At 36.4% G+C, this 15,961-nt stretch overlaps 1 protein-coding gene across 2 annotated transcripts; it reads right to left on the bottom strand.

The window, feature by feature from the left end:
- Positions 1-2,451: 2,451 nt before the first annotated feature.
- Positions 2,452-15,079, bottom strand: LOC136241150 (arrestin domain-containing protein 3-like). 2 transcript variants are annotated; one of them, XM_066032324.1, is made up of 2 exons: positions 14,899-15,079; positions 2,452-3,893 (listed from the first exon to the last, which is right to left on the bottom strand). In XM_066032324.1, the coding sequence occupies exon 2, from the start codon at positions 3,889-3,891 to the stop codon at positions 2,737-2,739; it is 1,155 nt and encodes a 384-aa protein (XP_065888396.1). In that variant the 5' UTR covers positions 3,892-3,893; positions 14,899-15,079; the 3' UTR covers positions 2,452-2,736. The 2 variants fall into 2 exon arrangements, with proteins under 2 accessions (XP_065888396.1, XP_065888395.1); XM_066032323.1 differs by lacking the exon at positions 14,899-15,079 and adding an exon at positions 8,802-8,952 and having other exon boundaries at positions 2,455-3,893.
- Positions 15,080-15,961: the final 882 nt, after the last annotated feature.

The following is a 15,961-nucleotide window of genomic DNA, read 5'->3' as shown; positions in this document are numbered from 1 at the left end:
CATCTAATACTGTTTGTAGATATTTTTGCTTGCAGATTGCAATATTATACTATTGCATATACATGCACTACTGATCTGAATGATGTGTTATAAAATCTTAAAAGTGGTACAATAATGTAATCAGATGGATAGATACGAGATATACTAATGCCAGTAATGGACATGTAATCCCTACTTCTATGGGCTGAATTAGGAACTAAATGTATATCACCCCCTTGTTTCTCTACTTTCAGTTTGGTCCCTAAATTTTTTTTAAATTTCCTTGTCACCTTGCACTGAGAAACAATGGTAGACAAAAGTAAGTCCATGATGATGTCACACGTATTCCAGCATCTGTTGGGCTGAAGCAATGTCTAACAGTGAGAAATGCTTGTCTGAAGTCAGTTACTCAGTGAACAGAAAATTCCACTGAATAAATAACAATTTTTGTAAACAACAATTTTTGTAGAAACCTAGCTATTAGAAACATAACACGAGTTGATAATGATTATTTTTAACTCTTGGTTATACCTAACCAATAACCAATGCTGCCAAGGTGCCATGAAGGTGGGTGTAACTAATCACTCGACTGGACTACTGGACTGACATTTTTTTGGTTTTTACACATTCTGAGGTTGGTTTTATTGAGTCTTGCTAGCCAAGGGCCTTCAGAAAACTTGCAGTCTGCTACTAAAACGAACAGTTTGAGGAGTGGAGTAAGTAAAAACTGATTTCACTTCTATTTATTATGCTCTTCTACAGTACATATACCTATACTCCTTATCAGTATGGTGCAGGGAATGTGCTAGTTATGGCTAGCCAACAATAAAGTCTTGGAGATAGTAGCAAGCTTGTACAATGCTAATACAATTGGTCACATAATTATTATAGTATGCCAACCAGCACATGTAAGAACTAATCATGATAGCAGAATAACCCTACAGCTATGCAATGAGTTTGTATGTTACATGTAGGAAAGAATTTAGCTACAATAGATTGTCCTAGGAAGGATAGGTTGTGTCCCAGGGGTCTGAGCCATGTAGTTCAAGGATGCATTGTATCATACTGAGGTAGCACAAATATAGAATGATTTTTGGTTTACTATATATTATAATCTCCAAAACACAACACTAAGAAGTGTATAAATGCTGTAAAGCATAACAAGTAGTCAGAAGTCAGTTTTTGCTTACTCCACTCCTCACACTGTTCATTTTAGTAGCAGATTGCAAATTTTCTGAAGGCCCTTGGCTAGCAAGACTCAATAAAACCAACCTCAGAATGTGTAAAAACCAAAAATATGTCAGTCCAGTAGTCCAGTCCAGTAATCCAGTCCAGTGATTAGTTACACCCCATGAAGGTATTGTGAGGCTGGTTTCTGGAAAACACTTTTTGTGAGAAAATCAGTGCAAACTATTAAGATCTATACTGTATGATTACTTAAAGGTATTGTACACAACAGAGTATTAGTTTTGTGGTGATCATGGTGAATTTAGAAGTGTGCTGATAAAGTATAATAGTCTACAATCATTGTTTTTTTTGTTTTTTTTTACTTTTCATCACATATATTACCAGCAAAAAGTAATATTAAGTTATGTACCATAGTAACTAAGTTACAGTAGTAACTACAACAGTTAGCTACATAGTAATTATATAGTAATCATGCTTTTAAAAGTAACAATTTTTGCATCATACATAGCTACTACAGTACGATGATACATTCTGTGTACTGTTATTCATTGTTCAACTTGAGTAATAGCCAGAACAATTAACAGTTGAAAGTGAGCTGAAATGACCACAGAATTATTTTTAGGAAGTCACAGTTCAGTTCTCTTTAATTATTTCTTTGCTAAAGCATATCTGAGTATAAGAAACACTACTTGTTGTAGTGTAAACATAATGATTGAATTATGCCACCTGCCATTGCATGCATGATTGACATACAGTATTTGGAACAGCATCACTAAGTTTAAGCCATACATTAATTTGGACTCTGATAGCTTTCATGCCTTATTATGTATTATCATAAGGAAAATTTCCTAAAATAAGATAAGTGAGAACCCCATGAAAACCTTTCATTTCCATTGTTTATCACATGTGTAATATGATCAGTACAGAGTTACAGACTGCATTTCAATGGTATTCATCAGACAAACCCAAATGAAATAAATTATTCTATTGTCAAACCATTCCTAAGTCCACAAAGTGTTTCCCCAACTTTGTAAATACATGGTTTCATACTTATATCTTTACATTGCTAAGCACGCCACATTTTAAAATTCATTTATAAAGTCTTTACAGCAGAAGGTCTGTAGGACACTTGGCCCTACAGCCCATTTAATTAAGGATGTTTGAAAAGGTGCAGAAAGGAGAAAAAATTTAGTACATAAAAGACAGTGGTGGACCTTAGTTTATGAAGAAGCATGGGGGCCTACCTCAAAGAGAGCCGTCTCAAGGGCGAATGGTTTTTAAAAACTTGCTATCAATCTTTAGTATACGTGATGCAATACAGATGAGTACAAAGACATGCTGGACAAGACTGCATGACTGACTTATAAAAGTATTACAATACATGCACAAGAGAAAAATGTGCTTACATCATTATTGATCTGATAGCAACTATAATTAAGTCTTGAATGCAATTATACAATCCATAATATGCATGTATCTACAGTGTGCATAACTATATAGTGAATACAGACAGATAGATATGTAAGAAGAATGAAGTAGCTATACAATTATCGCAATGTGTTAACAATGTTATCTGCAACCACCACCACCACCACAAGCACCACCCCCACCAAAACCACCCCCACCAAAACCACCTCCACCAAAACCAGATCTAAGATATCTTGGATAATCATAATATGATGTCTGACTCACAATGATGGGAGTATCTGAATTTGTAGGAAGCTGTGGCATTGTGGGTTGACCTCTTAATGGAATATTTCCAATAGTAATTGGTATACTTAAAGAAATATCTTTAGTTTTGCGAAGAACAAGAGTTACATTCAGAGTGTATGAAATCTTTATTACTTGACAGCTTGAAGCAGTTGGTAATATGGACTTTGAAGGAATAGGCAGCAACACATTATTCCAATGTGAAAATTCTCCCACTACTGTTGTTGAAGGATAGTCGTTTTGGTTGAAAACCATCAATCGGATTTTCTTTCCAGGTACAGTGAGCATGGATGAAAGTAGTGAGGGTCTGTATCTAGCAGTGCCTACAGTAACCACCATTTGTGTCAAACTGGCTCTTAAAGCAACAATCCTTTTGTTACTATGATTTTCAGCTGTAGCATTGATGGCAATTGATTCTCCAAGACAGTATCCCTTCCTTTGTATTCCAACTGACAGAAAAATTGATCTGGGTAATCGAAAGAAAGAGCGTACTACCTTTTGTGACGTGATTGAATGTGGAGATGTTAGATCAGGAGTGTTTATGCCAACAATTTCAGTGAATTCAATAATTTTTATTGCTGATTTGTAAGTAAAATCAAATGGACCTGACTGTGAGATACCAGCGAATAGTGAATATTGTATGTGGTTATCATGTTTTATTTCAAAAGATGATGGCAATGGTATATTAGTAGGAATTTGAAACCCAAAGGGAAACTCATAAACACCAGCAGATAAACCATTAGCGACTTGTTGGCCATGGTTGTCAAACACTTTCTGCATTACAGTACATAAGTTAATTGGATTGGTAAAGCGCCTTGATTGACGATGAATATTTATACTGAAGCTAACATTTGCATTCCCTGAGAAAACCACACTGATATTGTGTATTGGTATCATCTCTTTGGAAAGGTTCAGAACCACAGTTCCTGTAATGGTGCATCCAGCAGTGTATGATTGTCGATTACCATGTATGTTTAAAGTAAGATCTATGTTTTGTCTTTGTTTTTTTACCATCTCTGCAATGTAAAAAACAAAACAAATTGATACTAAACATTCAATTGTGCACAATAATATATACACTGTATGTATGAATGTTATGTTGGGTATGAAAGATCCAAGCACAAACAGCATAATAATTATTCTCCAAGATGGAATAGAATACCTTTGGCCACATAACAAAGCTCCTTGAGATATGTCACTTGTGATACTTAGTGGATCTGATGTGGAACCATTCTTTGGTTACGACCATAACTGGGATTTTTCAAGGTGAAATTGATATTCCCTAGCTGCTGAGAGACTTCAAATATATGTAATGGTCAAAACTCAGCTATATTTCATGGAATGTGATAATGCTAGTGTGGGTCAAGGTGTGGGTATACATATAACACAATCAGCTGACAAAAAATAAAATGCTTTAAAACAATCAAAACAATCACTACAATTGTATATTTGAGCAATGAAACAAAGGTAGGTCATCTACACCTACAGCTATACTAGTGTACCACTTCAGTCATGTACATACAGCCTATAGTAGGGACTAAATGTCCACTAGTACGTATGTACCTATATAACTATATAATTGTAGGTGAGATGACCAGACTACTGTCTCACTGCTTTTTGTTACTGTGATTCCCACTCAATTATAAAATCTCTAGTTTTTCCTTGCACTAATTGTTTGTTTACTTTTTTGTAACATAGTTTGTGACTGAGGAACCAGTAGCAAGCATACCTTCATCTAAGAAAAACATTAAAATCTATTGAGCGACTTCAAAAATTGCTCTAACTATCACTTTTGGAAAACAAAGTGACCATTCTGCTTCATTTCAGCTTTCTAATGATTGCCATGCAGCTGCATGGGTGTCAGAGTAAAAGTGAAAGTGATAAGGCTCAGTCTAGGGGGATGTGGGGAGCATGCCCTCAGGAAATGTTTGAAACTGCACTCTCTGAGATGTTATTTGAAGGAAGTTTTGGGGTTGGAGCACTGTGTGAAAGATGCCAGCTAATTAGCTAGCTGAGCTGAAAAGTGTTCAATGATAAAACTGGTCAGTGATCAAAATGTACCTGTGCATTTATCAATAAGAGATATTTTAACTGTAAGGAATGCTTCCAAAGTAGACCCAAAACCAAATCTAAACATAACTATAATTGTTTTAGAGGCACTTAATGCAGATGAAGTCGACATGAAGCTGTTCTGAGTGAAAAACAGGTTATATAAGTGTTTTTTCTGTAAATTGTTGACATTAAATATATGTTAAGTATTCCATGTTCACTGCTTTTAGTTTTAGCTTTATTAAGTCTGCAGGTTTTTTTTTATTTCTGCAAAAAAGTGGTGAGGCTCTGGCCTCACTGGTCGCACCTACTCTGACGCCCGTGTCCAGCTACACTAAAGTCATCTTCTGTCACCATTAATGAATGTTGTATACTGTAATTTGCTTTATTTTCGTGTAAAAACTTTTCATGATAAAAATTTTTGAATATTTTTGCATGATTTACGTGAATGACTGCTCTATTAGAGTAGTTCAATCTTGTATAAAAATTTTCGTGAAAGAAATTTTCATACAAATTTTGCATATGAAAATTATTTTTACAATGAAAAAAAAAGCAAAATTACGGTATATATATATAGTGGAGAAAGAAAATAGGACTCATAGTTAGGACAAAGGAAAGTCCATGATCCATACACTGCACGTGGATGCTGTGGTTGGTATGTCTTGAGCCAACTGAGGCAAAATTGAACAGTAAAGAAATCAACCTGTATTATAGCCTTAACCATAGTTGGCTGGAGGTTTCAGATAGTCAGTAAAGTTTCAAGTACTGTAGGGGCACAACTAAGGGCCCGAGTAATTTTGCTGACTCATTAGAGAAGATATTCTGTCTGTCTTTTAAGAAAAATCTGATATATATATATACATATGCATTGCTTTGTAGTATTGTAATACCTGAGTTCCACGAGCCAATTGCAAGTATTTGGGAGTTTATATTGATAACATAGTTTCTTGCAAATTCCTTGTTAATTTCATATACAATTACAGCGAATATTGTCCGAGAATTTCTACAACATAACTTGAGACAGTGTGACATTAAGAGAAAGATGCTATCTTACATTAGTGCAATCGATATTGGCAGTGTAGTTTAATTACCATATGAGTAGCTAACATTGATAAACTAGAAAAAGTGCAAGGAAAGCATCAAGGTCCATGTGTATAATAACGTAGCTACTGGGTCACTCACATGATACGCACTGGTCAATGCTTAAAGGACAGCTTAATTAAGGTTACGGGATACTGTAAACCCACATGTACACTATCAATCATTTTTCATGATTAGGGGTTTGATTTTTCTTAATACATTGTTATCAAATATTTATACATTCTTAACTTCTCATTAATCGACATGGAATTCAAATGTTGTTATGGAAACATGAGTTGTCCCCATGCCAATTAGTGAAAACTATGAACCAAAAATCAGACCAATGAAGAACCATGAGAACTTACTAACAATTCTAAGGTTTGAAGAACATCACTTGTGAGGGACTGACAAGAGGATTTGTGAATAATGTGTATAGCTGCTGAAATATGACTACAATATGGCCTAAAGCAAGACACTGTGATCACAAAATTAATTTTTAAATTGATATCACAAGCACTATAAACATTATTTCTAACAAATGGCTCCGTCAGGACCTAGACAAGAAGCCAAACTAGTAGTCTGTTTATACAAAATGTTAACAACTAGTTTGACAATCCTGATTTTTGGTTCAGGAAAATATCGCCATTAGTCAGCAAAACTACGCATGCGCTTACAGGTGCGCCAGTTGCTAAGTGTGTTGTATCTATGTTATCTTGTACTGTTACATGTGTTTTCTTGTACCTTGTACCTGTCCAGTCAGCATGCTATGATTCTTCCAACAATTTAAGCCTGTTACCAGCTGATACACAACACAACAACACCAAGCCCGCCTTAATTACGTAATAAAATTTTTGTTTGACAGTCGCTCAGTATCCCGTAACCTTAAGGCTGGCAATGATGTATTGTTAACAATATCTTGTTAAGGTTACAGGATAGTGAGCAATTGTCAACTCAAGTTTTATGCCGTAATTAAGGCAGGCTTGGTGTTGTTGTGTTGTGTATCAGTTGGTAATGGGCTTAAATTGTTGGGAGAATAATAGTGTGCTGACAGGACAGTTACAAGGTACAAGAAAACACATGTAACATTACAAGATAACATAGAAACAACACACTTAGCAACTGGCGCACCTGTAAGCGCATGAGTAGTTTTGCTCAATAATGACGCTATCGTTTTCCTGAACCAAAAATCTGGACTGTCAAACAAATCGTTAACATTTTGTATAAACAAACTACTAGTTTAGCTTCTTGTCTAGGTCCTGATGGAGCCATTTCTAAGAAATAATGTTTCTAGTGCTTGTGATATGAATTTAAAAATTAATTTCATGACCACAATACTAGTGTCTTGTTTCAGACCACTTTGTTGCGATATTTCAGCAACTAGACACATTATTCACAAATCCTCTTGTCAGTCCCTCACAAGTGATGTTCTTCAAAACTTAGAATTGTTAGTAAGTTCTCATGGTTCTTTTGGTTCATAGTTTTCACTATTTGGCATGCATGTTTCCATAACAACATTTGAATTCCATGTCAATTAATAAGAAGTTAAGAATGCATAAATATTTGGTAACATTGGGTTAAGAAAAATCAAAACCCTAAATCAAAAAAAAATGATAGCTATATAGTGTACACATGGGTCTACGGTATCCCGTAACCTTGAGGAAACTTTCTCATCAGGAATTAACCTAACCTGAGAAGCAACCGGCTCATTGACTAACGGATTCTAGCAATCATTATTTACAAGATCACTAATTCAAATATTTCTTTTATCCAGAAATTGTGCAACAAATTACCAGACGGCATAATTAGTTAACTACACAACACTGCAAAATTTTAAGTGATTAGCTACAATATGCACAAAGCCATGCATCAATGTCCTACACTCGCTTGTCGAGCATTGTAGCTACAGTACATTTAATAACATTAAACTTAGCATGGTAAATAAACGGTTTAAATCTGTGAATAGCTACTATCCCACTATCACAGTGACCTGTGAAGACTTAAAGGTAGTCAAACCGCTTTTTCTCCCACGGAGCTTATCGATTAGAGACTACATGGTATAAGCGCCTGCTGATCTCTAATCGATAGGCGCCGCCGTGGGAGAAAAAGTGGTCTGGCCACCAGCGTTGAAACCGGGTCGGGTCATCCGGGTCACATTTTCTCCGGGTCATCCCTGACCCGGTGTACAATTTATCCGGGTCTGACCCGGATTGGATCACGTGAGAAACGAAATTGTTCGTTTGACGACGTGGAAACTTCTAAACGCTATCGCGTAGCTCTTTCGTGAGCCACGCCCACTTATCGCATTACCAACATACGCGAGGGTAGCTATTGTCAGTAGGTGAAGACCTTTTTTTTTTTTTTTTTTTTTGGTCTTCAACCTACAAATAGGCTGAAGTTGCAATATTTACTCGACACGAATCGAACGCTCAAAATGTAGACTCGTTCGCTCGCTCGAGACTAGCCGAAACACGTCTCGGCTTTAATTAATCCGGGTCACATCCGGGTCAATCCGGGTCACATCCGGGTCAGTGGGTCATCCGGGTCAGCAGTAGTGACCCGGTTTCAACGTTGCTGGCCACGCAAGACTAGCTTAAAGCCTGTGTAAGAAACATGTAACTAAAACGTGAAACCGACTTTGAAACTGGTAAAATAACGCGCCCATTGCTCCGTGAATCGACCGCGGTATAACCCATCAGGCCGAAGTATGCTAACCGCTAGTTCTAGCTGTAAAACAAGTACAACAACATATCACACGAATACACGTACAACCACGTATAGCTATACTAAATATCTACCTCTGATCAGTTCTGGTAGTCAGAGTCAGTAGCTATATAGCTCAGTAGCTATATTGAATTGATCTCGGAATTGATTCGCGTTTTCAGTGCCAAGTTGACCACAACATTCAGTTGAAAGAGGTTGTTGAGTGCTGCTTCTATATATGGCACATGCGCCCATATACGTATTGTGGTGCATGCATGCAGTGTATAGTCTATATACATATAAATAAATTATTTAATGTTCCTATAACTACGTAGACTATACTGAGCTAGCTCAGTTACACTGATGCATAGCGAGATCAATGTGTAATAATTCAGCGTCATAACTGATAACTGAGACTCTCGTAAAATATAGTCGATAGGCGTGGCACGAGGCTATCAGCTACGTATATAATATAGCTATTGCTAGCTATTATACCTAACTAGGAATAACTACAAGACTATAGGTATAATAGCCGCTGTAAATTCATATCATAGATATGGTCATATCTGATAATAGGTTCTTTAATAGGTTCTTTATCAGGTTCTTTAATAGGTTTAAGTTAATATCTTGTGTTGAGGGTCAGATGGCAACATGTGCCATTTTATATGTAAACTATATAGCTCGCTGGAATTTCATGAGAATTCCGGTGACATAGTGGTATACATGTAAATGTTACCTAGCATGCTAACCACATAACTATACTGTAGGTGGTTTTCTATTATACATAGCCATAGCTGGCAACAAGCACATATATATGTGTTTATTCTTGCTGCGGCCATACAGCGTATCAGTCTCACATTGTGATCCTGGGTGAATGCAGAAAACTGAGTATAGCTATAATTATGGTCATGTGGTATTAAAATAGATATGCATGCTAGGCTAAAAAAATGCTGCACACTGGCAAACCTCACTGAGTGGCATTGAATCATTTTGATTTTATAGAACCCTGCATCCTCATACATGCAGTTAACCATATATCTATTAACATGCTGAATTGCTGATCACTTGATTTGTTGCTTGTCAGCACCTGTCATTATGCATTATGCCTATAGCCAGAAAAGGCAAGAGTGCTGCCAGTAGTGTGTATGCACGCATGCACTTATAACTATGTATATACTTTACATTTCACATTATGTGTTGTCCTTACAAAAGTCAAGCCATGAAATGAAGTACATAGGATCATAATTCACATACCAGACTGTATTTGTACATCACCTAGGAAGAAAGGAACTCCAGTCAGATGTGTAAATACCATCATGATATCACCACATACCATCATACATATTTGTGACAGTGTAATGTTATCCTAGTCACAACATGTACACCAAACATGACTTCTTGTGCTTCCCAAAAGTAAGGTAGGAAATGAGTTCATCATGCTCAAAAGCCCTTCATGTGTGGAAGTCAGAGTGTATGGGGTGTGCAATGGAATACAGAATACTTCTACTAGGTGAACGCATAGCATAGAAAGGGCAAGCCTATACTTTATAGCAATCTATAGTACCATAACAGGAATTCAAAATATTAAGTGTATATCTTTGCACACAAAAACAGTGTCACATGCAGTACACATTTTGGGGCCAAAAGTGTGCACTGCATGTGACTCCATATTTGCGTGCAAAGCACACTTCATTATAATTAATGTTAGGGTTAGGCACAAATTGTATTATGTGAGCCAGAGACAATATAATACAATTACCACACAGGAGAATGACATTCAAATACTGTATGTGAATGTAACATACCGGTCAGTATCTCGATCACAAAATCAAGGTTGACAGGCCAGATTTACATGCACATGCATCGCACTGTAACTATCTCTGGCCTGTCAACCTTAATTTTGTAAGCTATGAACAACTCATAAGCCATTCACCACTGCTAGCTTATTAAGCAATCGTGATGTTAGGGTTAGCTTGCATGGTTTGTATAGTTAGCACTTGGATGGCATAAAGTGGTTGTGATACGTACTAAAGATTGCACTTAGGTGTGATGTGTTTGGTCTACATCAATTTTTATCTCTCATAAGGGAGATGAACATATAGGACATTTATAGGTGTATTTGAGAGTAGGAGGCACTGTTAGGGGGCTGGGGGAAGGCAAGAATAAAGCAGTTTATTCCTTTAAGAGAAGGATGAAACTCCAGTATTAGTATTGTAACAGGTAAAAAAGGCTCAGAGAGCCTGTAAAGCCTGATCTTTACAAAAAATAGTTACATATTAATTACAGAGCAAAAACTATAACTATAATTGTACAACAAATCTACAGTCAAGTAAATTTTTGAAATCATTTAACGAGGGCACACTACATGACTACATGTTGTTCCAGTCATTGATAGCTCTTATGGTAAAAATGAAGATCTTTAAGTATGTGGTTTAAATAATTTGAAATTATGATTCCTAGTTATGGATGAATTATTACTGATTAACAAATCTGAAGCATCTACATTGAGATTATTGTTCAAAAGTTGGTAAATCATTATCATGTCCCCATGTTGTCTCCAGTATTTCAATGAAGGTATAAGTCTAACTCAGCAAGGTGAGTATCATATGTGCAATACTGAAGGTCTTGAACTAGCTTGGTTGCTCTTCCCTGTGCTTTCTCAACTTGTTCTTGTTAATCCAAAATGTGTTGAGGTCCCCAAATAACATTTCTATATTCCAACACAGGCCAAACGCAAGTTTTGTATAAGTTAATAAAATTTAATGCACATACTGCAGTAGTACACAAGTTATATATGTGACTGGATTTGCGAAAAGGGGTCTTCCACACACATCAAATTCTATTAACTCAGAAGACCATAACTGGGTGCTCAAGAAATATATAATTTGAATTCACTAAGCTTGGTTGATGCTCACTACTGACCAAATTTCAAGTCAATAGCCTTTTTCCAATCTGAAGTTTTGAGTTGACAAAGTTGGTAAATTGGATGTGTGTGGAAGACGCCTTTTTGCAAATCCAGTCATATATTATTCATTTGCATAATTCTGGTTGGTATAGATGGATAAATGAAGTGCACATACATTTTAGCACTCTAATTGGATATTCTCTATGAATTTTTTAACCTCCTAGGTTTGAATCTAGTAGGAGCACTTTTGATAGTTGCATCTTTAACAAAATGTATACTTTTTAAAGCATGCTGTGCTATACAATAGCCAACCTAGCATTCTGAAATAAAATCTGCATATTTGATTTTAAAGAGCACTACCTAAACCTTATAATTTTGAACTGATGACATAAGAATTGTGACTGTTTTATTAGAATAGCTAGTGACTGCTTTACTAGAGTATCACACTTTGAACATAAAAATTGAAACTTACTTGCCCCAATTTCTTCACACTGCACAGTTTATAACTACGCATAGTTGCACTTTGTAACTGTTGTCTTCTGTTTGCCCATTAGCTTTCTCTTTAATAGCGTGCGGGTGATTTTAATTGGCTAGGCAACTGTAGAAATATTTCAGAGCAAATAATCGCTTTCCAGCAAAGTTTCATTATTACATCTTTACCATTGTAACAGAAACAGTTAGACGTAGCTGTATGTAGTAGCTCTAAAACAGTAAGATACTGGGGTAGCAGTTTCAAGTGATTTTGCAGTAAAGAGAGGTAAATAATTGCTTTGTCGCTATAACCAGTTTCTTCCAATGATTAGCTGACTTGAGTTTAAAAACTTGTCAACAGCTTATCAAGTAGTTAAGTCTAAAGAACCCTTTGAAACCCCCTTGGATCTGCCCAGAACCTTTTGAAACTCCCCTGGATCCACTCCTACAGAGGCAGATCCAGGAGGATTTCAAAGGGTTCTTTAGAATTAGCTATATCGGTGCTGGTCACTGATAAGCTTTAATAATAATAAGATGCAAATCAGTTAGTCAAACCCAACAATTTTGTGAGTGGCTTTAAGGATGATAAAGCCTCATTAACATTTTCTGCTAAATGTGCTAACTTGTAAGACTCAGTTGAAATAAAACCTAGCAATACGAAGGGATTCCATTAAAACTGTAAGGGAATTTCAACTACATAAAATAGTACAATTTCTTATTTTATAGATGAGTAACACGTTACGTAATATTATTACTTTTGTGGTAACTAAGTAATATAACGAAATACGCTATAAAAACAGGTAATATAACTCAAGTTACTTTACTTACAAATGTAACATGTTACCTAAGTAATATAGTTACTATAACAAGTCTAATATTACATAATATTATTACTACAAGTAACGAAGTTACTAATCTCATTAGTTATCCTCTGAGTAACGCCTAGCCAAAAGAAAAGAAAATCAAGTAAATGTAGCAGTAAAGTAAAATCAGACGCTTACACAACACTTGTGCGACCAATTCTTGAATATACCACTCAAGTCTGGGATCCACACCAACAAAACATAATTTACAAACTTGAAATGGTTCAGAGGCGAGCAGCGAGATGGGTACAGTCAGATTACAGTTTTCAGAGTGGTGTAACAACAATGCTAGACAATCTTAATTGGACCTCACTGGAACAGAGACGTAAAGGGTGAGCATCTAGATTTCACAGAATTACTCACCAGTAGGAGCCAGCATTACAAATACCCAATTACTTTCTGCCACAATCCACCAGCACAAGACAATACCACCCACTCAAACTCGTACTGCCAGGCGTGCCAGCAGCCAACACCACCAAATACCAAATGAATTATTTTTACAGAACTATTAAAGAATGGAAGAATCTACCCTCCTTATGCTATGACAAAGACTTTGTAATAAATGCACACACTCTTAGCTAGTTAACTGTAAATATCCCCAAAATCTCTTCTTTTTCATTGGATGTAATCATAGATAGTAGAGGCGCGAAGCGGCTTCCACTATCCATGATGTAATCAGCATTTTGCTGCCTTCCAATTAATTTATCATATTAATCATAATCATAATCTATGGTATATCTCACTACTGATCTCTCTACAAGTACATGTAACCTTACAATAACAATCATTACCTAAAGGTGTCAATTACAATTACAAGTGACTCATATCATGGTTAGTCATGCAAAATACCTTGGTGTGATATTGGACTCTAAGATGAACTTTAACAAACAGATTACCACTATTTGCAGAAAAGCTAATAGTGTATTGGCGCTTCTTAAGCATAATCTATATCATTGTAATTCTCAAATACGAAGCCAAGCCTATTTCTTGTATGTGAGACCAATACTAGAATACGCATCAATAGTTTGGGCACCATATACTAAGACTAACATTGAGAAGCTTGAAAGTGTTCAGCGATGTGCTGCCAGATTTGTGGTGTCTGATTATGATTTTTCAAGTAGTGTTACCAGTATCTTGAATGAGCTTAAATGGTGTAGCTTGGAGGTTAGAAGACAAGTAAGTAGACTGATGATGTTTTATAAGATATTGTAAGGTTCTGTCGCACTAGAACTACCCTATGAGATATCTCTCATCGACACTGTTACTAGAGGGCACAATAGAAGATATCAAACACCTTTTTCAAGAATTGATGTACACAAATTCAGTTTCTTCCCAGCTACTGTCAGATTGTGGAATACACTGTTAAAAATAAAGAGTAACCACCACTCTGAGAGTTCCCAGTGTAGGGAGGATTTAACACCCCATGGAGAGTAACCAACACTCTGAAGAGAATAACCATTACTCTGAAGAGTAAGTGACACCACCTTCAGAGCATGTGTTACTCCCCAGTTACTCCTTTGGAGTAATGGTTACTCTCCAGGGGTGTTAAATCCTCCCTACACTGGGAACTCCTTGAGAGTTGTGGTTACTTTTCATTTTAACAGTGTATAGTTCACCTGACTCAGTTGTTAATTTGGATTCCTTTGAAGCATTCCGTAGATCTGCTACTGATTTCTTAAACAAATTATAATTTATAATTCTTTTTATACTTAATTAACTACTTAACTTAACTACATACTATATTGCACGTATACTCTTTCAGAGTCCTGCAATTATTATAATAATAATCAGTATTATAACATTATGCGGCAGCCATAACTCGCCCAGCACGGATCAAACTAACTTGCAGTACTTAAATATCTGTTATACTGTAATTTAGCACTAATTGTAGCCTAACACCTATTGTAACTTAGCACTTATTGTAACTTAGTACTAATCATTATTGTAACTTACTAGGCACTTATGTGTACGTACCATGCATGTACATTTATTTACTGAGCGTAAAAACTCTGTCGGGTGTTTGCTAATCAATAAATAAATATACCACTCTCTGCCTTGCTCCTGACAACATGGTTTCATTTCGAAACACAGTTCCAACCGGTTTCAAGTTTCAACAAATCTGAGGTGAAGTAAACTCAACTGTGACTTGAGTAAACTCGTGGCGCTCCAATAGAGCGTATTCACGTGACGTCACAAACGTGGCGTTTATTTGAAACAAGTGCGGCGTTTATTTAAGACGTGTGGATAGAAGCGCAATGGTGCAATACAAAAAAATTGCATTTTCCTTCTTTCTACCATACCTGGAACAGGAGCAGCCAATTCGCGACTATGAGGTAACCACCTGTGAATGTGTAATAACATACTAGAAGCATGACCTCGTAGCTAGTCTACTTCCTGGTATCGCAGCGGAATGTTTCGTCTTGTGTAGGGACATGGCACACTTCATGGCCATTATTTCAGAAACTATACTAACTACGCTCTTGTGCTTCTAGTTCCTAATTCTCCATTGATAGGCGACTACTGTACTGCCACTAGGAAGTTGTTCGGTGTATTCGTGGTGGTGGAAAAACGCGAGGTAAAACTTGCTTAGTTTTGGCCTGTGTTTTGTTGACACTAAAAGCAGAGAGAGACCAATTCATGGCAGTATGGTAGTAGTATATTAATGGTTAATGATGTACTAGAAGCACATTGGCGTAGTTGGTCTACTTTCTGAAATTTTCACCAGAGAACGCGCCATGTCCTAGACGCGTAGGAAAACAGATGGGGCGTTCTATTACGATATCAGAAAGTAGACTAGCTACGAGGTTGTGCATCTAGTATGTTATTACCCACCTGTAGGTGATTACTACATAGCCACGAATTGGCCGTTCGTGTACCAGGTCAGGAGGAACGAATGAAAACGTAATATTTTTCTATTGTGGCATTGGGGCTTTTACCACACGTATTTTAAGCGCCTCGTTTGTAATTTCTTCGTGAATATGCTCTATATTTGTTGTTTTTTTTTGTCTCATGGAAG

This window comes from Dysidea avara, chromosome 12 (assembly GCF_963678975.1).
Source record: "Dysidea avara chromosome 12, odDysAvar1.4, whole genome shotgun sequence".
Lineage (NCBI taxonomy): Eukaryota > Metazoa > Porifera > Demospongiae > Dictyoceratida > Dysideidae > Dysidea > Dysidea avara.
Note: the sequence above shows the minus strand (reverse complement) of the source record. Positions and strands in the feature narration are given on the sequence as shown.

Coding starts and splice junctions, on each gene's coding strand:
- LOC136241150 (XM_066032324.1), bottom strand. CDS start 3,891: ATGGTAAAAAAACAAAGACAAAACATAGATCTTACTTTAAACATACAT.